The following is a 22,557-nucleotide window of genomic DNA, read 5'->3' as shown; positions in this document are numbered from 1 at the left end:
TACAACGCAGTGTCAATGTTCTCTTTTATTTACCTGCATTTTTGTTTAATAAAAAAACTTTTTTTTTTTTTTTTTTAAATAACGATACCTTTTTATCTGCACCATGGGGAGGCTTTCTCTTTGCATAAAAGAAGCGAATGCCTGATCTCCATCACATGTTGTGCATCCCAGCCGGCATCATCCAGCCTGCATCTACCGTGAACATCCATCCGATGACCAGGCCAGCACCGGTGAACCACTTACCTGCCAATTTTGACGGTCCAGATATCGTTCCGCATGCCCTGGGTGGCACCATGCCTTCATGTCTAAGACAGGGAAGTCCACTGGATTCGGTAAGAGTTTACGCCTACCATTTTCTGTTTTGATGCCATTGTGAGTTGAGGAGGTGTCCATGTAGTGATCTTCCAAGTCTCTTCCAAGTCTCCTTCCAACATTCAGAACATCCACCATTGCTAAGAGACTTTCTTTATGTACATATTTAGAGACTCTGGTCTTTTTACCACACCTGGTTGATAGGTTTGTGGTCTTTGGGAGCATATCACACTTATATTTTACATGCGCTACATTTTTTATAGAGTTTTCATTATTTGCTTGTCACATTGTATGTAGCTGCTTTTTCTTTGTCACCAGTTAGCGCAGTGTTTTCTCTTGTTATTTTCAACAGTCCATAATGGTCTTACCGTGCGCTTCTCAACATATGCTTCAGAAACAGCTCCTATGGAATAGTCCATAACAGTCTTAACGCGCTGTGCTTCCCAACGTGTGCTGCTTTGCCACTGAGTGACACACCACCATCATTCTTCAGCGACAGCTTCCATGTCACCATTCTGTATCTTCTCTTTTCCGATATCTTCAGGATGTGTGCAGTACCGGCAAGGGGTGACCATTCACTCACCATTAACTAGCACACACTCAGAGCAACATATTAACCAGCTTTCAGATACCGAGTTTCGAGGAGGGCCTTTTGCCCATTTTACTAGCCTAAAATACACCTTTAGCACACTAAATCAACCCATACCATAATATATACATATATACGTGACCCATCCAACTATGCCTCCTGCTCCCAACCTCCAAGACAACCACTGCCTTGCTAAAGAAGCTGAGGGTAAAGATGATGGACTGGCCAAGCATGTCTACAGACCTAAACCCTATTGAGCATCTGTGGGGCATCCTCAAAACGGAAGGTGGAGGAGCACAAGGTCTCTAACACTCACCAGCTCCATGATTTTGTCATGGAGGAGGAGGAGTGGAAGAGAACTCCAGAGGCAACCTGTGAAGCTCTGGTGAACTCCATGCCCAAGAGGGGTAAGGCAGTGCTGGAAAATTATGGTGGCTACACACTATATTGACACTTTGGGCCCAATTTGGACATTTTCACTTAGGGGTGTACTCATTTTCTGGGCCGATTAAACTGCACGCATGTTCAGTGAGCTCTCCCCTGCTGTAGCTGATGAGCTCTGAAAGAGAAAAGAGAAAAAGAGAAAGAAAAATAAAATTTTTTTTTTTTTTTTTTTTAAAAGAAGTCCTTCGCTGATTAAAGACCAAGTATTCACTCATTGAGGTGTAAAATGACTCCAGTACAGCAGATCCATCAAGCATGACAAATGGCCGTTACCTGCATCCACTCATTTCCTGTTAGACAAATGACCACACAACGGGTGGGGTTCAAAGGAATTTGCAGATTTAAATGGCCCATCAGTTCAGGAGCATTTTTCCACCCACCCCAGACTCCTAAACACTACAGATCAACTTCCTGATCCAGTATGTGTTTGCCGGTCAGACATGTGCATTACAGTCCTGCTAATGCATCCCTTTAAGTTTTGCTTGCTGTAAGTCAGTTCGAAATGGATTTTGCCCCCCAAAAATGTGTCAATTCTGTGTAGAACATGGATAGGTTAGAATTTGTCAGTGTTCTATTGCCGTGTCCCCATTGGGGAGATCCACCCTCTCTATTTGGCCTGGTGACCATTGTTATTGGTTCAGTAAGTGATAGGAAAGCCAACATTTTGTAGTTGTGACAAGTACAGTAATAGATGGGAAAGCTTCTGACAGGGACACCTGTTCTGGTGTGTAAGAAGGGATATCGCTTCACTTTTTGGAGAAATCTCCTTTTCCTTCATTCTGTGCTTTTTTTGGGACAAAAAGTAAAATCTTCCTAATGGGACTCAGACAGCAAATAAGAAACTCCTTTTTGTATCACCATGTATTGGTCAGGCAACGCACTGACACCTTCGCAGCCATTACGCTACATGCTGAATGCTCAGTGTGCTCGTGTACCTTTTAAGAAGGGGTGGGGCTCCACTTCAGACCATCTGCCCTCCACCTATCCATCAGAATGCATGTGCCTCCACTGTGGGGACACTCATTAGTTAGTGATAGGGACTACAGATACCAGGGTGCCTTGGCAAGGCTCTGTAGCTTACTCATGCATTTGCAAATGCGTGCAGGCTAAACCCCTGTTTTTAAAACGCATACTGTTAGGTTGATTCGGTTGTCTGTGAGCTGGTCGTTAAGTAAGCTTGGTTTTTTCCTTGGCCTTGTTTGTAAGAAACTACTAGGGGTCTAAAAGTATTTCTTACTCCTAGGGAGGAGTCTAAACCCATGTTCAGACCGAATTTCAGCCGTTTAGAGGTGCACCTACCAAATAGGTGTTCGGTTGAACCTAAAAGGTGAACCCCCTGCGCAGTTTTTTTGTGTATTACCCATTTTTTTTTTTTGTGAATGATTTGTAAAGCGCTGCAAATGCGAACTGAATCGCCTCAGGGCGCTAATGCGTTTTGTGCTGTCATCCTCTTAGAAGAGGAAGGTCTTGAGTTTTTTCCTGAAGGCCAGATAGTTTTCTTCCATGCGGATGTGAGTCTTAAGAGCGTTCCATTGCCGAGGTCCCTGGACTGCGAATCTTCGTTCTCCCCTTGCTTTGTAGCGGTATTTGGGAATGAGGAGGAGGTTTTGGTTAGATGATCGCAGATTGCGATTGGGAGTGTAGTGTTTTATTTTCTCTCTGAGGTATTGAGGGGTGTTACCTTGTATGCATTTGTGGGTGAGGCAGAGGGTCTTAAATGTGATCCTATTCTTTACGGTTAGCCAATGTAGGCTCCTCAGGGATGGGGAGATGGACTCCCAGGGTTTTTTTTCGTTTTAGCAGTCTTGCGGCCGCGTTTTGGATGGCCTGTAGGTGCTCAAGCTGATATTGGGGTAATCCTATGTCGAGTGAGTTTGCGTAGTCGAGTCGGGAATTGATGATTGTTCCAACTACTGCTGCTTTGTCCTCTTCTGTGATGAAGGTTTTGGCACTTTGGTTAGCGTGTAGGAGAAGAAGTTCTGTTTTTGACCCGTTGAGTTTGAGGGAACTAATGATCATCCAGTCATCTATCAAAGTGAGGCATTTCTCTAATTGCTGATGGTGGTCTTTTTGTCCGGTGATGCGAAAGCAGATTTGGGTGTCATCAGCTTATGAGTGGAAGCAGAGGTCTGATTTTTTGATGATTTTGAGGAGTGGGCGGATGTAGATGTTCAATAACACTGGCGACAGGGGTGAACCCTGAGGAACTCCACAGGAGATTGTTCGGGTTTCAGAGGTGAAAGCTTCTAGTTTCACTGTCTGAGACCGATTCTCCAAGAAGGATGCAAACCATTTTAGACTAGAATCTGTGGCTCCTGCTACTTCTGTGAGGCGGACAAGTAGAGTATTGTGGTCCACTGTATCAAAAGGCTGCACTGAGGTCTAACAGTACCAAGAGGCATGATTCTCCATCATCTGCTGCTTCGAGGGCATCATCCCATATTTTTAGAAGTGCAGTTTCTGTGCCATGGCCAGGGCAGAAGCCCGATTGTAGAGTGTCCAGAAGTTGATGTGTGTCCAGGTGGCGTTGTAGCTGTTGTACTACCACTTTCTCCATAATCTTGGAGATGGTGTTAAGGCTTGTTATCAGTCTGCGGTAGTTAGGGTCCTTAGGGTCGAGATTAGGTTTCTTTAGCAGGGGTTTGACGATGCCTTGCTTGAGGGTGGTTGGTACAATCCCTTCTTTGAACGACTGATTTATGAGGTGTGTTATAGTGGGAGCCAGGATGTCGGAGCATGCTTTAAAGGAGTTTCGTGGGAATTATGTCATTTGGGGATGTGCTGTCTCGAAGGCTTCTCATAATGTCTTTAGTCATGTCAGTGGTGATTGGGGTCAGGAAGAAGTCCAGTGGTTGTGTGATGTTTGTGTTGATATCCTCTTTTTGCTTTGGTTGGGTAAAGTTGGTTGTTTTTTTCTGTTGAATTGATTTCCGAATGTTGTCGATTTTGTCAATGAAGAAATTTGATAACTCATTGCAGAATTCTTGAGTATCGTTTGCTGGGGGCTCTAAGCAGGTTGGGTTCATCGACTGGGCGACTATTTTAAAATGTTCCCGTGGCCGGTTTAAGGCAGTTGAGATGGTTTTCGAGAAATGTTCTTTTTTGGCTTTGAAGATTGCTTTGTGGTATTTCCCAGTGAGTACTTTGTAGTTTGTGTGGTTTTCCTTGGTAGGGCTTCTTCTCCACGCTCTTTCAGCTCTTCTACATTCTTGCTTGAGTAGGGTGAGCGTGCCATTAAACCATCTTGAGTTTTTTTTGCGGATGAGTGTTCTGCGTTTTGGCGCTACTGAGTTTAGCAATTGTATTTTTCTTGACAATGTGGTTTTAAAGAGTTCGGAGTGCAGTCTCTTCTGAGATCTGTTCCAGTGTGTTGTTGTTGCATGTTTCTGTTGGTTGGTGTTAGTGGTGATTTTAAATTTGATGGCGTGGTGGTCCGTCCATGGTAGTGGTGTGTTGTCGAATATGTTGATGTCTATATTCTGTTTGAAGATGAGGTCTAGAGTGTGTCCTGAGCCATGCGTGGGAGTATTTATAAGCGGTTGGAGACCTAGTTCTTCTAGTTGGTTGATGCAGGCGGTCGCAATAGGGTCTTGGGTAGAGTTTGCCCAGAGGTTGAAGTCCCCAAGTACCAGAAGGTTTTTGGTTTTCAAGGTGTGCATTGAAATGAATTCAGTGAGTGGTGTAAGGAGGTTAGTCTTTGGTCCTGGTGGCCTGTAGCATAGTAGTATGTGAATGGTGTCTTGGGGTGTTGTTTGAAGATGCAGGGGGAGTATCTCCATGAAAGGCACTGAGTTCTGTGAAGTTGGTTTGGTGAAGGCAAGGTGCGATTTGAAGATCACTGCTAGGCCTCCTCCTTTTTTTCCTATTCTGTGCTCGGTTAGGATGCTGTAGTTCTCAGGCACTAATTCAGTTAGGATAGTGTTGCAGTCGGATGTTAGCCAGCTTTCCGTAATGAAGAGGCAATCTATGTTGTTTTCGATGATGAAGTCATGGATTTCCAGTCTGTGCTTGACTGCAGATCTGGTGTTGATCAGGGCGCATGCTAGTTGTTGTGGTTGGATTGGTTTCTCCCTGTATTTGATGGTTGCTTGTAGGTTGGTCCTTAGTAGTTTTTCTTTTTTTAGTCTTTTTTGAGTGGCGGCTGGTAAAGTTGAAGCAATGTTTCTTAGCCTGTGGAGGGCGTCCACTGTGTACTTGAAATTGCACATGGTGAGAGCACAAGTTGCTGAGGGAGGGTGATGGAGGCTATCTATCGCCCTCCTGTTGATCCAGAGGAAGGCAAAAAAACCCCTAGCTGAGCTGGGCAATTGCTGCAGCAGAGGAAAAATTCCTTCCTGACCCCCCGAGGGGCGATCGGACTCAAGGAACCTGGATCAAACTACTAGGGTCCCCGTGGGCTTACCTGTACAGGGTGGTCTGGAGGCTGGCGGGTGGGGGGGGGGGGTGAGGGGTAGGGGATCTAACCGCTACTTACTAGTTGGAATGGTGCTGCGGCTGGGTCTAGGAGGATCTCAAATGGATGCTAGTCAGGTCCAGAGTTTCCAGTGGTCACCTGTGCCCACGCATTAAGGTCCAGTGTCGAGGAGGGGGTGATCCAGGTGAGGGGCACGGGGGCCCGCTGGACAGTTGTTGGTGGGGGTGAGGAGGCTGCTGGATCTAGGCCGCAGCCGTGGTCTGTCCCCCGAGTCTAATGGCTAGAAAACGGGGTGATTGGACGGCGGCTGCGGTGGTGCCCCGAGGGGGGTGGGACCGTGATAGGAGGACGGTGGGATGGTGGTCCTGCCTGGAGGTGGGCCGCTGCAAGCCTGGGGGGGGGGGGGCGCCGGGAGGGTCCGGGTCCTGGTACTAACCTGCTGGGGGGGTCCGGGGAGCTCCGGGTGGAGGTAGTGGGTTGCGGCCGCAACTGGGTGGACCAAGATGGCCAACGGGCTAGGCCCAGGCCACAGGCTGTCCTGATTCTCAACTCCCACGGTGGCTAGGTCCTGTTCGTTGATGGGGAGTCTGAGGATGAGCTCCGGGTGGAGGTGGTGGTAGCTGCTGCACAGGGTGGACCAAGATGGCTGACTGGCTAGGCCCGAGCCGCGGGCTTGCCTGATGCCAAGCTTCTCGGTGCTGAGGTCCCGTCCGTGGATGCTGGGATTAGCCCTGAATGGATGGAGCTCCGATGAGGCTGGGGGTGAGCGGTGGCCGGCACTGGGGGCTGGCCGGAGCCGCGGTGTGTCCTATGAACTACTCCGGGAAGCTGCTGTGCACAGTGTTCCAGCGGGCCGAGGCGGCGTAGAGCAGTGAGGGCGGAGCTTGGCGGATCTGATACTAAAGGTACCGGGGTCTCGCACGTGGTCCACGGGGCTGGTGGGGTTGGGGGGGGGGGGGGGGGTGGTACAATGTGCTGGGAGTCCGGGCTAATCTTAATGGAAGGGGGGCCGGGTGGCCGAAGCCTTCTGGAGGCACTGGAAGCCGGAGCTTCCACACGCACGTCTGCTCTCTCTGACAGTCAGTGAAGATCTGTTCGCAAGTGAATCCTCGTCTAGAACAAGGATCTGGTATAGATGAAGGGAGTGCCAAGTAAACAGCCAGGAGATGTCATTTACCAGCAAAGAAAAAATTTTTTTTTGGTCTTTGTAAAATGTCAATTTTGCTGTAGTAGGTTGTATAAATCATACAGATGTGCCAAATCACGGGCAGGTTAAGGGCATCCATCAGCCATGTTAAAGGAATTTTGTATTTTTATTGTGGCCTTTAAAAATAATTTCTCCCCACCAAATGGCATTTATAACATTTTCTTGCTTTGGTACATGTCCTCTAGGGCAATGTCCAGCTCCCCCTCTTCATGCCATTAGTTTGACTATCCCTTGCCCAGTATCCTGTTCCATGATAAAGATATCCTCCATGAAAAGTAAAGCGTAATGCTGTATACAGGAAGCTTCCAGCGCATAATTTCAATACTCTGACAACAGGTGTTGGTTGGGACCCAGGCACTGGACAGGATATTGCAGGTCTGAGTACTGTATACAAGCTACTGAAAGATGGCAAGTGGTTCAGATGTGAAGGTCGCAATTGTAAAGCTGAACAAAACCAATTACCAGCTATGGAAGTTTAAACTAGAAATGTTTCTCAGCAAGGATGACTTGTGGCAAGGGCTGAATACAGGCACACCCACAAACGGAGAGACGGAGGACTGGAACAGGAAAAATAGGCAGGCAAAAGCGACTATAAAGCTTGCTAGTGGAAGATGACCAGCTTATCCACATAAGAACAGAGAAAACATCCAAAAGGTATGCAGACTGCATGAGAGTTCAAGCCTCAACAGTAAGCTGTTTCTATTAAGAAAGCTTTATGAGAGGAGACAAGAAGGCCAGCAGGTGTGTGACCACGTGAAAGTTATGCTGAAGATCATAGAGCAGCTGCGCACCATCAAAGAGACAAAAGCAGTCACAAAAGGAAACTGAAGACTCATGGAGTGGCACCTTTAAAGTAACAGAACGGCAAGCCACTCGGCTGGTGCATGGACTCAGGAGCGACAAGCCACATTACTAGTGATGAGACTCTTCACAAACATTGATTACAGTGCAAAAGACAGTTTTCCTAGCAAACCGGAAAGGCATCACATCAGAAGGTAAAGGCCAGGGCTTCCTGAACTGGAAGGGGAGCACCAGTCCCCTGCCACCAGATTTAGCATGTCACTTGCCACCAGAGGCGTATCTAGTGAAAATGGCGCCTATAGCAAGCACTGAAACTGCGCCCCTGTAAAAAAAAAAAACAAAACACAAAAAAAAAAAAAAAAAAAAAAAAAAAAACTACAAGTCAAGCTCTCTAATCTTTCTATTAACAAATTATGGATTAGTACTACATAAACTGCCCAATGGATCAGTTCGCCCCTGGTCATTAAACATTCTACATTCAGTGAAAGTTCATGTACTGCAAAGTTTGCACTGCATGAACTTTCACTGGATGTGGACTGTTTAAAAGGAGCTTGTTGCACAAATCACTTTATTAAACTTTATGATATCTATTTATTTAATCCATATTGAGCACTATTTGATTGTGTGTGTGCCAAGCAGAAGCAGCCAATCAAATATGGTGCTCAATATGGATTAAATGAATATGCATAGCCATAAATATCAGAAATAAAAGTGTAATAAAGTGATTTGTGCAACAGCAGGTACTACTTTTAAATAGACTGTAGATGTGACTACAGGAGATGACCAGACTGCGAATACAGGAGATGACCAGACTGCGAATGCGACTACAGCAGATGACCAGACTGCGAACGCGACATACTACAGGAGATGACCAGACTGCGACATACTACAGCAGATGACCAGACTGCGAATGCGACATACTACAGCAGATGACCAGACTGCGAATGCGACATACTACAGCAGATGACCAGACTGCGAATGCGACATACTACAGCAGGTGACCAGACTGCGAATGCGACATACTACAGCAGGTGACCAGACTGCGAATGCGACTAGAGCAGATGACCAGACTGCGAATGCAACATACTACAGGAGATGACCAGATTGCGAATGCGACATACTACAGCAGATGACCAGACTGCGAATGCGACTACAGCAGATGACCAGACTGCGAATGCGACTACAGCAGATGACCAGACTGCGAATGCGACTACAGCAGATGACCAGACTGCGAATGCGACTACAGCAGATGACCAGACTGCGAATGCGACTACAGCAGATGACCAGACTGCGAATGCGACTACAGCAGATGACCAGACTGCGAATGCGACTACAGCAGATGACCAGACTGCGAATGCGACTACAGCAGATGACCAGACTGCGAATGCGACTACAGCAGATGACCAGACTGCGAATGCGACTACAGCAGATGACCAGACTGCGAATGCAACATACTACAGGAGATGACCAGATTGCGAATGCAACATACTACAGGAGATGACCAGACTGCGAATGCGACTACAGCAGATGACCAGACTGCGAATGCGACTACAGCAGATGACCAGACTGCGAATGCGACTACAGCAGATGACCAGACTGCGAATGCGACTACAGCAGATGACCAGACTGCGAATGCGACTACAGCAGATGACCAGACTGCGAATGCGACTACAGCAGATGACCAGACTGCGAATGCAACATACTACAGGAGATGACCAGACTGCGAATGCGACATACTACAGGAGATGACCAAGTAGCCAGTTTTAAAATTTAAGCTTTCAGCAATGCACAGCTATACAGGGGGTAAAGAACATTGTCAGGGAGGGTTTAGTAACACTGAGTCTATAGGTAGATAGACCTACCTGACCAGCCGGGCTCACCTCTCAGAGGTCCGGGGGCAGAGCTTTCCGTGGTAGGGCGGGGCTTACGGCGGTAGGGGGCGGGGCTTACAGCAGTAGGGGGCGGGAATATTCGTGGTCCAGGAGAGGCGATGTCAGTGCTCCGAGCACATACAGAGTACATGGGGCGGGGCAGGGCAGGGTCAGAGCATCAGTGGAGCTCCCTGCCCCGCCCCTCCCTGCTGACAGAGCCTCCCTCAGCCTAAACAGAGCCCAACAGCCATCTGATAGAACACCAGCGCCGTGATCCTGCAGGCTGGCCGCAGCGCCAGGGGCTATATTAGTCTGGGACGACAGGTGGGGGGGTTTTTATTCATGCAGAGGGCGGCTTTTTGCCGCCCCTTCCCCCCATGGCACTTGCCATACCTTAGATACGCCACTGCTTGCCACCTGTCTCCTGACACCAGATTCAGCGTGTCACGCTGAATCTGGTGGCAGGGGATGGAAAGTGACACTCTGAATCTGGTGACAAGGGACCGATGGCAACTGATACACTGAATCTGGTGGCAGGGAATGGAATCTAATCATCATCTTGAAGATGCCACACCTGTGAGGTGGATGTATTATCTCGGCAAAAGGAGAAGTGCTCACTAACACAGATTTAGACAGATTTGTGAACAATATTTGGGAGAAATAAGCCTTGTGTACATAGAAAAAGTCGTAGATCTTTGCGTTCAGCTCATGATAAATAGGGGCAAACACAAAAGTGTTGCGTTTATAATTTTGCTCAATGTATGTTGATGACATTATAACCTGAACAATAGATTACAAATCAAAGAGCTAGGGAACATTGTCTACTATCTGGGAATCCAAATAGGAGAGAGAGAGAGAAGATGGAAGTTATCTTCTCAACCAATCTCAGAAATCTTGGAAAAATTCCATATGCAAGATGTAAAGGAAGTGAAAACTCCCATGCAGCCAGACTATCAAAAAGAGCAATGAAGCAGAAAACTTGCTACCCAACAATGACACTTATTGCAGAGCAAATCGGTAAGCTACTATATGTTGCCACTGTGACAAGACCAGACATACCTGCAGCAGTGGGCATACAATGCAAGAAAGTTTCAGCTCCCTGTCAGCATGACTGGAACGCAGTAAAAACAGTGATACAATACCTTAAAAGGAACAATTCAGATGAAGTTACGGTTACCAGCAACATCACATCCAAAATTGGTTGGATATGTAGATGCTGATTGGGCCGGGGACTGCACAGACCGCAAATCCACAAGTGGATTAATCTTCCAGTATAGGGAAGGAACCATAAGTTGGTCTAGTCGAAAGCAAACAACTGTCTCTCTATCATAAACTGAAGCAGAGTACATTGCAGCAGCATACGTGCGTCAAGAAGCCATATGGATTTGTCAATTTTTTTGAGGACATTGGGGTAGACATGTCAAAACCAATTCCCATTTTTGAAGACAACCAGGAATGTATAAAGCTTATGCAAACAGAATGGTCCTAGGATTGAACCTAACACATCATCGTCAAGTATCACTTACTGAGGGACAATCAATAGTAGGGATGGGCCAAACGGACCCCTGTTCCGTTCGCACCAGAACTTTCAAACACTGTAAAAGTTCGGACCCGAATAACAAACCCCATTAAAGTCAATGGGACTCGAACATCAGAAATCAGAAAAGTTCCCATTTTGAAGGCTTATATGCAAATAATTGGGCATACAGTGGTTAAAGGGGTCCGGGTCCTGCATCAATAAAAAAAAAAAAAAAAAGTTTGTGAAAAAAACATCAATTTTTAAATGAGCAGTGATTTTTTTGATTTTTAAAGTGAGAGCATAAAAATGAAAAATTCATTCCAATATAGTGCCTGGGGTGTCCCCTTAGTCTACTTGTAAAGTGACAGATCTGTACCAGGTCTAGAATCTGCTGCAGCAATAATTGCATTTATAAAAAAAGGCAAAAAAAATAAAATAAAATTTTCCCTGCAAGCTGCCTTTATTTTGCTCAGCAACAGCTGGGGAGCCACTGTGTATGACGAGGCCACAATGTAGTGCACTGGGAACAAGATTAGAGATTTTTTGGATACATTCTGGTGTCACTTTGACTTTGGATAGAAGTAATGGGTGCAGAAAAATTGGTCTTTGGGTGTCATTGGCGCCTTCCCACCGTAACCCTATAGAGGTACTCTTGATGAAAGCAAGAATTGGCCTTGCTGTAAAAAATTGCAATGATATGCACCTGTCAAACAGGTGCAGAATAATTGGTCTTTGGGTGTAAATTGTGCCCATGAAACCTATACCAAAAACATTTTTCAAGATGAAATGATTGAAAACCCTCAAAGCTAGGCAGCCTTGAAGTCCTGCAGAGATTTCACATCCCAAAAAGACTTAATCAATGACATCGGCATCATAGCTGGTAATCCAGGACTGATTCATTATTATAAAAGTCAAACGATCCACAGAGTCTGTGGACAGACACGTTCTACCAACATCTGAATCCGGTAATGGTTGGGCATCATCAAGGAGCAAGTGGCTGATGCCATGGTCAAATAACTCAGCTAACTCCTCCATGGCTGATGTTGGGGCTATGGCAGGAATAGATGTGGACAAGGTGGCAGGTTTGTCCACTCGGGCAACTGCAGGGGACTGCACACTTGTCTCTGCTTGTGTGACACAGGATGAGGAAGGTTTAGCAAGCCAGTCCACCACCTCCTCTGCATGCTGTGGCTGGATAGCATGGGCAAACTCAGTAAACAGAGGAAATGATGCCCTGCCTGAGGACTGACCACCACGTCCACCTTTGCCTGTGGACACATTTGTTGCTGGCCCCCTTACAGTGCCAAGGGAACATCTGCCTCTCCTTGTTGTCCTCCCAGACATTATTGGGAGGGGGGGGTGCTTAAAAACAGATGTAGAGAAGAAGTGGAAATCTGTACATAGATGCACTTTAATCAATGTAAAGTGGTGTTTGGCGCACTTTAAGTACTTTTGAGTACTCAGACACACCATAACATACTGCAATATAATACGCCGAACGTATAGAACTATATGGCATTAAACTTGCAGTAACGCACACAGAAGTAAATGATGTTAAACTGGCAGTAACGCAATCAAATAGATGGTGTTCAACCGTCACTACATCTGAACTGTCCCTACTCTAGCTATACACTAATGTAAAGATTACTGACACGGTCTCACTACACTACAGTGAAACTATCTGAGCTGTCCCTACTCTAGCTGCACACTATGCAAAGCTTAATGATGGTCCTCCTCACTACACTCACACTATCCCTAGACTGACACTAAACTAATATTCTACACTGACAATTGAAGCAAAATAGCACACTTACTAATAGCACTGAACAGAGCCCTGTTCTATCTCTCTCCACACCAAAAAAAAAAAAAAAAAATTTATATATATATATATATATATATATATATATATATATATATATATATATATATATATATATATATATATATATATATATATATATTATATATATATATATATATATATATATTTTTTTTATTATTATTAATAATATCACACTGAAAATGGCTGCCATTGAAATAATACTTTTATACTGTGGGGCAGGAATGAGCCATGATTGGATAAAGTCATGATGACAGTGTCTGATCATGACTCTGAAAGTGCTCTGTGCCCTGATTGGCTGAAGCCATCGCTGCTTCAGCCAATCAGGGCTTGCAATGCATTGTGATCAGTTCGGGTCAAATGACCCGTTTGTTCAGATGTTCGCCAAACGTCCGAACAACGAAAGTTCGGCCCGAACCTATGCTTGCACAGAACCGTTCGCCCATCCCTAATCAAGAGCAAGGCGTTATTGACATTCGATATTGCCCATCAGAGGAGATGACTGCTGATGCACTCACCAAGCCTTTGTTTAAAGGAATGTCAGTTATTTCCATTAGAAGCTGAATATATTTTGACAAAGCACCTGCTGTTGAGAAGGGGTGTTGGAAGGACAACAGCATGTCATGTAAAGTACTGTGAACTATATACATTACACCTTTCTATCCAGCAGGTGGCACTGCAGTGTTAGACTATGTATTCTATGGTAATGTAATGAGAGGAAGCGTTTGTCTGTGTTCTTGTATTCTTCTTCCTCTTTAATGATAAAGATATCCACCATGAAAGTAAAGCTTATTGCTGTATACAAGAAGCTTCCAGCATAATTTTAATACTCTGACAACACTATTGACTTCAATAGGGTTCAGATTTGGCACCGAACATAAATTTGCAAGATTAGCCCTGATCCAAACCCCAAGTATGCAGCTCATCATTCCCTCCTCCATCACCGCTAACAGGAGTCATACCAACCAACAACATTATTTTCTTAGGCCAGCTAAAGATGGAGCAAATTTCTTTCCTGCTAAAATTGGTTGCAGAAAATAGATATGCCTCCTCCCCCAACACAGACTGTGTTCACAGGGGAATCCCTCCTCACGGAGCCATTGTGTTCTCCCGGCAGGGGGGCAGAGGAAGCCGTCTCCACGGGAAGAAAACTACACTTTAACAGCATGTAAAATCCGACAGGCTGGTTGTACCCAAGTTGAACAATCAATCAACTTTGGTACTTTCAGCATGCCCATACATGGTTAAAATTTCAGCCGGTTCCTGCTGAACATTTCTAGAAGCAATTAAAAAAAAGGAATCCAGACAGTCCGGTATATAAGGATTCATGGTCCTAAAGGCAATTGCCTTACGTATCAAACACATACATATATGATACGTCATTATTAACAAATTTTTAGGGAAAATATATATTAAAAAAAAAAAAAGTATGTATGTATGTAAAAATGTATTTTTGTCTGCACAAGATCAAGGGATTCCCAAGCTTAACATGCAATAAAAAAAAGTCCAAGTCAATACTTCAAGAATAAGGATTACTCTAGTTTAACTATAGCCAGACTCAGGTTACCTCTAACAGCAGGAGGTTAGAAAGACTTTAGGTTCCAAATACTTCCACCTATCAAGAGTCAAGCTGCCCAACCCAGTCAAAAGTGTCAACAAGTCTATGGATGACAGATATTGATCCTAGAATGCAACGTGTCCCTTAACCTGCCAGTGACAGCGGTTTAAGCTGAGACTGTACAAGTAGCTTGTTTTCAAGACTCGCAAAACATTATCTGTGTAACAAGTTGGGAGTGCAACCTGATTTCATTGTGTCAGGACCATAGCCTAGCATGGTTGTTCAGGACAAAATAATCTGACATTCCACATAAACAGAGGGGCAAGAAATTCCAGTCTGCCCAATTGCTATCAATGGCTATTAGCATTTTCACTGTGCAATCACTCACAGGTATCTTCATGTATGGTTGCATAGCTTTAAAGAAAGCTTTTCTTAACAAAAGGAGCTGCCATCTCTAAATTCACATTCTGTAAATTGGCTTTCATCTGGATTATGTAAATTGCCATCTCCCAACCTTCCCCTTACAACCAGAAAGTTTTTGGAGCCCAAAACTCAAGGCATTATTTTATGGCAATGCAAACTTCAGAACTTGTGATCACAGTTTGGCAAGCATGGTTCCCCACCCTCACCCTCGCCCTATCAGGTTGCTCATTGCAGGTGAAAGACAATAAGGAGGCCCAGGAGTACAAAGTGTGATTTTGGGATCTGAAGTTGCCATGTTATTGAAGTTGTGTAAGAGAGCACCTTGGGTAACTTTGAGTACATGCAGGCACTTCCAAGGCCCCCTTTATAATATGCTTTGCGTTAATTTAATGTTTCACTGTGCATTAAGGTGTATTGCAACCAAAAAAGGCAAAAAACTTTTCTTTTCCATTTTGGATAAAGCAAAAGGAGGGTTATAACCCGTCAGATTTTTTTTTCACCATCCCATTGCTAAAACAGGAAGTGAGGAAATCCCTCCATACTCAGAATTCCAGGTGTGTCCCCATTGGAAGATTTCCCCCTCTATTCCTGTTCTTATGTCAACCCAAAATTTTGGATTTTCTTTTACTTTCGATGATAACGGTAAATAGGACAAATGGAGAGGATAAAATCTCCCTAAATGGGGACACAGACAGCAGTAAAACCTGTGTATATATATATATATATATATATATATATATATATATATATATATATATATATATATATATATATATATATATATACACACACACACACACACACACACACAAAGAGGGGGGGGGGCGGCATAGGTCCCTTTCACATGGGCTGTCCGATCAGGTCTGCCTGTCAGTTTTTCAGGCAGACCTGATCGGACCCTGCATTGTCCTCTATGGAGCGGCGGATGTCAGTGGATGTGTCCCCTGACACCCGCCACCATCTGATCCGATCTGCCAAAAACAGACGGATGGCGGTCCTACTTTCCCATCCGTTCAGCAGATCAGATGGAAATGGACAGGCGATTGGTTTCCATCTGATTGACCCATAGAGGAGAGCGGGACTATGTCTGTGTCTGTTCTGCATAGTGGAGCGGACACAGACCTGTCATGCGCCTGCTCAGAGAAAATCCCAGCTGAGCAAGCGGATTCAGCATAGCAGAGGTGCCCGTGTGAAAAGGGGCCTTATAATAAAAAGGAATCTCCCCCCCCCCCCCAAATTCTTTAGAAAAACAAAAAAAAAAAAAATAATCTATCTATCTATCTATCTAGGCAAGACTAGCAGTAATATCGTACAAGAAAAAACAATATGGGAAAAGGTCATAAAGATCTATTGCAGATATAACAACACATAAGGGTACAAAATATAAATCACATCTAGGTAATCAGTAGAGGGGTATAATTCAATAGTGCCCAGCCATACCAAGCATGGGACATTGGAGTCACCCTATTTTATTGCACTAACTAGCTAGCATACACACACACACCCACACCCCTTTTATTTAACACAGCACACAGATGTGTTGTGATATGCTGCAGCACGAGTGCCTACTACTGTAATAATGATTTGATTAGCACTGCAACACATTCCCAAAGGCTTCATACACACTGGCCTTTTAGCCCCATGCATGAAATTCTGTCATTTTTGTGCAGGCAGAAGGTGCATGCACACCACCGGTAAAACCCTGACAGAGCTTCTGGACGGTGCACTGAGTAGTACTAACATTTAGGGCAATATGCGCCCAGGGACAAATTCCCAAAATGCAAGAAATCTGCATTGTAAGTGCATAGTGACCTAAATGTTAGTACCATTGGTGCACCGACCAGCCAAAGCATGTTTCAGCCTCTAATAGCGGTGTATGGGTTGCTGGCAGCAGATGGTGTGCCTGCGCCTTCTGCCCGCACAAAAAAAAAAGCAATAATCTCATGCACAGGAGCTTAAACGCCCAGTGAGGTCTAACATAAAAAAAACGTGAGAAGGTCATAAGGGCCGCTTCACACCTGTGTGTTACAACGCATGTTTAGTGCATTGCCATTAAATTTTCAATGCACTAAGGGTGTGCACATTACATTAGAATCCAATGAGCAGATTCCTCAGCAGGTCCTTTCATTCTTAATAGCGCAGTCACAATTTGTAGCATGATGTTCTGAAAAGGCACCAGCATTGCAGCACATCGCAATGCTCATTAATGCGCTGTTGTGGTGTGCCACATCAGAAAAAAGGTGCATTTTAGCTTTTTTTTCCTGCCCTAATGCTTTGGTAGACTATTGAAATGAATGGGCTGCCTTAACAAGAAATATAATACATATTGATGCAAAACACCAGAATGTAAAAGGGGGCTCAAACATCCACCACTTAGGCTCCATGCACACTGGAGCTCATAAATGGCTGTTTTTTGGAGTTTGAACGTTTTTTTAACAGCCCATGAACTCCACTCTATGTTATCCTATGTGTACATGGACGTTTTTTAGCTTTTATCAGCAGTGGAGTTTATGGGCTGTTCTCTGAGTGCCATAAAACCGTGTTCAAAGTGCTGTTTTTCTGACCACAAAAAAAAAAAAAGCTTAAAAATGCTAAATGCCGATAAACGCGCGTTAAATTAGCGTGCGGCGTTCTATTTTTTTCAATGTATTGTGGGAGTTTGAGTGTCCTCGGTGTATTTTTATTAAAAACGCCCATAAACGCTAAAAAAAAAAAGTGCATAAACGCTAGTACAAAACGCTGTTAAAAGCACGTTTTTCAACAAGCGTTTTCTGCCAGCCTGGCGTCCAGAAAAAGCTTTTTTTTGAGCTCCAGTGTGCATGGAGACGAAGTCTTGCTGGTAGTTTAAATGCACACTGGACCCATTCACACCAATGTAGCTTTTTTTTTTAATTACAAATTACTTTAAGCAGAAAATTTTGAAAGTACTCACCATTGGCACAGCTGAGATCTGATAAGGTAGCCATATAAGAATCAACCATGTCAGGCTGTAAACATCCCAATACTACAAGATCACAGTCACTCTTGTTGTGTTAAACGTCTTCTCCCTCACCTGATGTTTAACAGGCTATAGTGTCCAACTCCACCCCTTCAATAGGTTCCACACACCTCCTATTCCAAACAGTTTCACCCTCCCTGCTGCTTTTAGTCTCGCCTTGTGTCCCACTAAACTTCCAAACGCAGTCTCCTTGTACAGGTGTAGTGTGTACAGTTGTACCTGTATACCTGAAAGCATACCTGGGAGCAATTAACATCATTGCACAATCCATCTTCCCAAATAAAGGGGGAAAGATCCCTTCCTGATTTGAGGAGCAACAATTTTGTAGAAAAACTGCTGATTTTGGCCGAAAGCCTCTGATTTTTACCATGAGGACTGCGTATGCAAATACATTTCTTAAAAAAATCTCTATATTTATAAAAGTAAAAGCTACATAATAAAATTTTTAAAAAGTATTAAAATTATACATGACATCTCAAGAAAATCTGTTTGTGTTGCTTTACAAAGTGTTTTTTTTTTTTTAGCAAGAAAAAACTAAACTTTTCTAGTATGCTAGAATGTATTTGCATTATTTTTTTTCTTCATTTGTTTGTTGTCCTTGATTGTTTTTTGATGTTTTTATCACATAGCTATACTGTATACATACTTTTTTTTTACTTTTTTAACCTTTAAACTTAAAGACCAGCCTCGTTTTGAGATTTTGGTGTTTACATGTTTAAAACAGGTTTTTTTTTGCTAGAAAACTACTTAGAACCCCCCAAAATTCTATATTGTTTTTTTTTCTAACGCCCTAGAGAATAAAATGGCGGTCATCACAATACTTTTTTTCACACCGTATTTGCGCAGCGGTCTTACAAGCGCGCTTTTTTTGGAAAAAATTCACTTTTTTGAATAAAAAAATAAGACAAGAGTAAAGTTAGCCCAAGTTTTTCTTATATTGTGAAAGATAATGTTACGCCGAGTAAATTGATACCCAACATGTCACGCTTCAAAATTGTGCCCGCTCGTGGAATGGCGTCAAACTTTTACCCTTAAAAATCTCCATAGGCATTGTTTAAAAAATCCTACAGGTTGCATGTTTTGCATTACAGAGGAGGTCTAGGGCTAGAATTATTGCTCTTGCTCTACCAATCGCGGTGATACCTCACATGTGTGGTTTGACCACCATTTTCATATGCGGGCGCTACTCACGTATGCGTTAGCTTCTGCGCGCGAGCTCGTTGGGCGTTTTAAATTTTTTTTTTCTTATTTACTTTACTTGATTTCATTTATTTTTACACAGTTTAAAAAAAAATAAAAAAATGTGTCACTTTTATTCCTATTACAAGGAATGTAAACATCCCTTGTAATAGAAAAAAGCATGACAGGTCCTCTTAAAAATGAGATCTGGCGTCAAAAAGTCCTCAGATGTCATATTCTGACTTAAATGTAATAAAAAAAAAAAATTGTCATTTGAAAAATGACATTGAAAAAATGTGCCTTTAAGAGGTATGGGCGGAAGTGACGTTATGACGTCGCTTCTGTCCTGCAGTGTCATGGAGACGGGTGGGGGCCATCTTCCCCTCACTCATCTCCATGTCAGCCCAGGAGACGGACGCGATCGCCTCCGCCGCTGCCGACGACTCCGGTAAGCGGCGGAGGGCACCGGATCGCGGCGGGGGGCCCCCTCTCCCGCCACCGCTAAAAGTGATCCCACGGCGAATCTGCCGCAGAGACCACTTTTATCTTGTAGCCGGCCGCAGGCCAAACACGGGGATACCGGGGTTATGGCAGCCAGCTGCTGCCATAACAACAATATCTGCCCCCAAAAAAGGGACGTATAGGTACATGCGGCGGTCAGCAATTGGTTAATAAAAACTGTTGATCCTGTCATTGTGTAAGCATAGCTTCTGTAAGGACAGCATTACTTGAGTTGTGTGTGTTCATTTTGTTGTGAAAGCGTGCTACAGGGCTAATCATAATTTGCAACCCTCGTAGAGTTGCCACCTCATCCCTTTAGCCCTGGTTCACACAGGGGCGACTTGTCAGGCGACTTAGCCGCCTGACAAGTCGCATCCCGTTCTGTACTATGGAACAGTTCTAATAGGAGCGACGCAAGTCGCTCCGACTTAAAAAAAGGTTCCTGTAGTATTTTTGGGGCGACTTCAGGTGACTTGCATTGACTTCTATACAGAAGTCGTTTTGCAAGTCGCCGCTGAAGTCGTGTGCAGGTCGCCTCGGTGAGTCGACCTGCAAGTCGTGTTGCCCCCGTGTGAACCGGCACTTACAGGTTCTGAGGCTAATTAAATGCAGATAAGGTACCAAGTGAGTTTAATTACCACCTTAATCAGCCACAGAACCTGTGTAATTAATATGTGTTGGGGTTTAAAGGGATGAGGTGTCAACCATACTACCCAGTGAGCTACCGAACTGGATTAGGCATGCACCCAGTGATGTCTAAAAAAAAAATCTCTCCACTACACGCTTGTTCCAGTTAGTGACCCACTACATGGGCAAGTCAGTATAAACTTGAATATGATCTTGTACCCTTAGGGTCCTTTCACACAGGATGGATCCGTGTTGATCCACTCCGTGAACATCCGCTTGCTTAGCGGGGATCGCTCCGTTGATCCCCGCTGAGCCGGCAGATGACAGATCTCCGCTCTCCCCTATGGAGGGATCGGATGAACACGGACCATCTGTCCGTGTTCATCCGATCCGCTCTGCAGACGGATAGAAAAATAGGATTTTCCTCCGTCTACAGAATCGGACCATAGCGGGGACGGATGATATCGGGTGTCAGCGCATGTTCATCCACTGACACCCGCTATCCCATAGGGATGCATGTATGTCCGTATTTCTTCCGAAAACGGATGGATGAAATACGGACATACTGTCCGCACGTGTGAAAGGGGCCTTAAATGTTTCTAAAAACTTTTTTTTTTTTTTTTGGTTATGGGTAGAGTAGGGAATGCTTAGAACACCTGTCAAGTTTTCATTAAACTGTTACTAAACCCAGGACCCTGCATTTACTATATCTGGTCTCTCACAATACACAGAACATGGAAATGAAATTATTTTAGTAAATATAAACTGCTAAATACCTTTTCTCATCAGCAGCATATAGCAGTTTTGTAAGAGGAGTTTTTTCATTTTCCTCTGACTGTCCTATGAGGCTGTACGACCCCTGACCTTCTGTCCAGACAGTGCTGACCGGCCCTGTGCTGATCACATGCACCCTCCCAAAAAAAAAATTATCTTTAGCAATACACACCAAACTGAGCATGCGCAGAATGTCTCTTAGGGCTCCTCTACCATCCCTGCCCATTGAAATGAATGGGCAGCGCTGCCGAATTGCCTGCAAAGCACTTCGGCAGTGCCACAAAACGGGCGCTATTAACCCTTTCCTCGGCCGCTAGCGAGGGTTAAAAGCGTCCCGCTAGCGGTTGAAAAGCACCCCGCTAAAGGTCGAAAAAGCGCCAATATAACATCAGTAAAGCGCCGCTAAAACTAGCAGCGCTTTACCGCTAACGCCCGCACCGCTCCAGTGTGAAAGGGGTCTTAGGGATATTTCTTGCTTCCTGCTGCATGTTTTTTTTTTTTTTTTTTTTTTTACAGTATATAGTTGTCACTGTGTGCAGGCAGCCTATGGTACTCTATAGGGACGCAGCAACTGTACAGACAACAGCCACAGGTCCTAATTTGCAGGCATGTAGAGGCAGGTGTATGGCCCCAAGTACAGACAGTGTGCATTTGGGGACCCTCAAAAAAAAAAAAAAAAAAAAAAAAAAAAGAAAAAAAGGAGGGCGCATCGACCTAGTGCATTACCACTGGTAGAATGTATTACAGTGTAAAACAGCAAAATATATACTCACAAACGAGCATGAATGACAGGCATTGATAATGCTACAGGTACTCAGTTCTGAACATCGACAAACCAGGACCGGACATCAAGTGAATATAGCGATGGCTAACGCATTTCGGGGGAGAACCCCCTTCCTCAGAGCCTAAGCGGGTAATGGCTGCTCACATGTATTTACCCGCTTAGGCTCTGAGGAAGGGGGTTCTCCCCCAAAACGCGTTAGCCATCGCTATATCCACTTGATGTCCGGTCCTGGTTTGTCGATGTTCAGAACTGAGTACCTGTAGCATTATCAATGCCTGTCATTCATGCTCGTTTGTGAGTATATATTTTGCTGTTTTACACTTTAATACATTTTACCCATGGTAATGCACTAGGTCGGCGTGCCCGACTTTTTTTCTTTTTTTTTTTTTTTTAGCCTGTGAATACCCATTATTCTGAGGAGGGCTGCAAGATGGCAGATACCACTGAACGTATACGGTCATACCACACGTTGAGGAACTAGACACCTGAGCGCAAGAGAGATTTCTATTTTTGGGACCCCTCAACCACACCTGTGAAATTAGGATCTGTGGCTGTGTTCGTACAGCTGCTGCATCCTCCAGCCACACAAACAAACTCATGGGCTAGAGAACCCATGTGAATGAGCCCTTCATTTTTTTAAATTATTTTATACAGTTTTTATTTATTTTTTAGTATTTTTTTTTTTCATTCATTTTTTTTTTTAAACAATGCTGTTT

General features: G+C 44.3%; 1 protein-coding gene across 1 annotated transcript in view; it reads right to left on the bottom strand.

Annotated features, from left to right (window-relative positions):
- NIPAL4 (NIPA like domain containing 4) overlaps positions 1 to 18,322 on the bottom strand; it is a 60,261-nt gene extending 41,939 nt beyond the window's left edge. The window contains exon 1 of the mRNA XM_073621170.1: positions 17,911 to 18,322. Coding sequence (XP_073477271.1) covers positions 17,911 to 17,959 — 49 coding nt within the window. The 5' untranslated portion in view covers positions 17,960 to 18,322. The remainder of the gene's footprint in view (positions 1 to 17,910) is intronic.
- Between the last annotated feature and the right edge of the window lie 4,235 nt (positions 18,323 to 22,557).

Source organism: Aquarana catesbeiana, linkage group LG03 (genome assembly GCF_042186555.1).
Source record: "Aquarana catesbeiana isolate 2022-GZ linkage group LG03, ASM4218655v1, whole genome shotgun sequence".
Classification (NCBI taxonomy): Eukaryota; Metazoa; Chordata; class Amphibia; order Anura; family Ranidae; genus Aquarana; species Aquarana catesbeiana.
The sequence above is the reverse complement of the archived record's forward strand: the minus strand, read 5'-3'. Positions and strand labels throughout refer to the sequence as shown.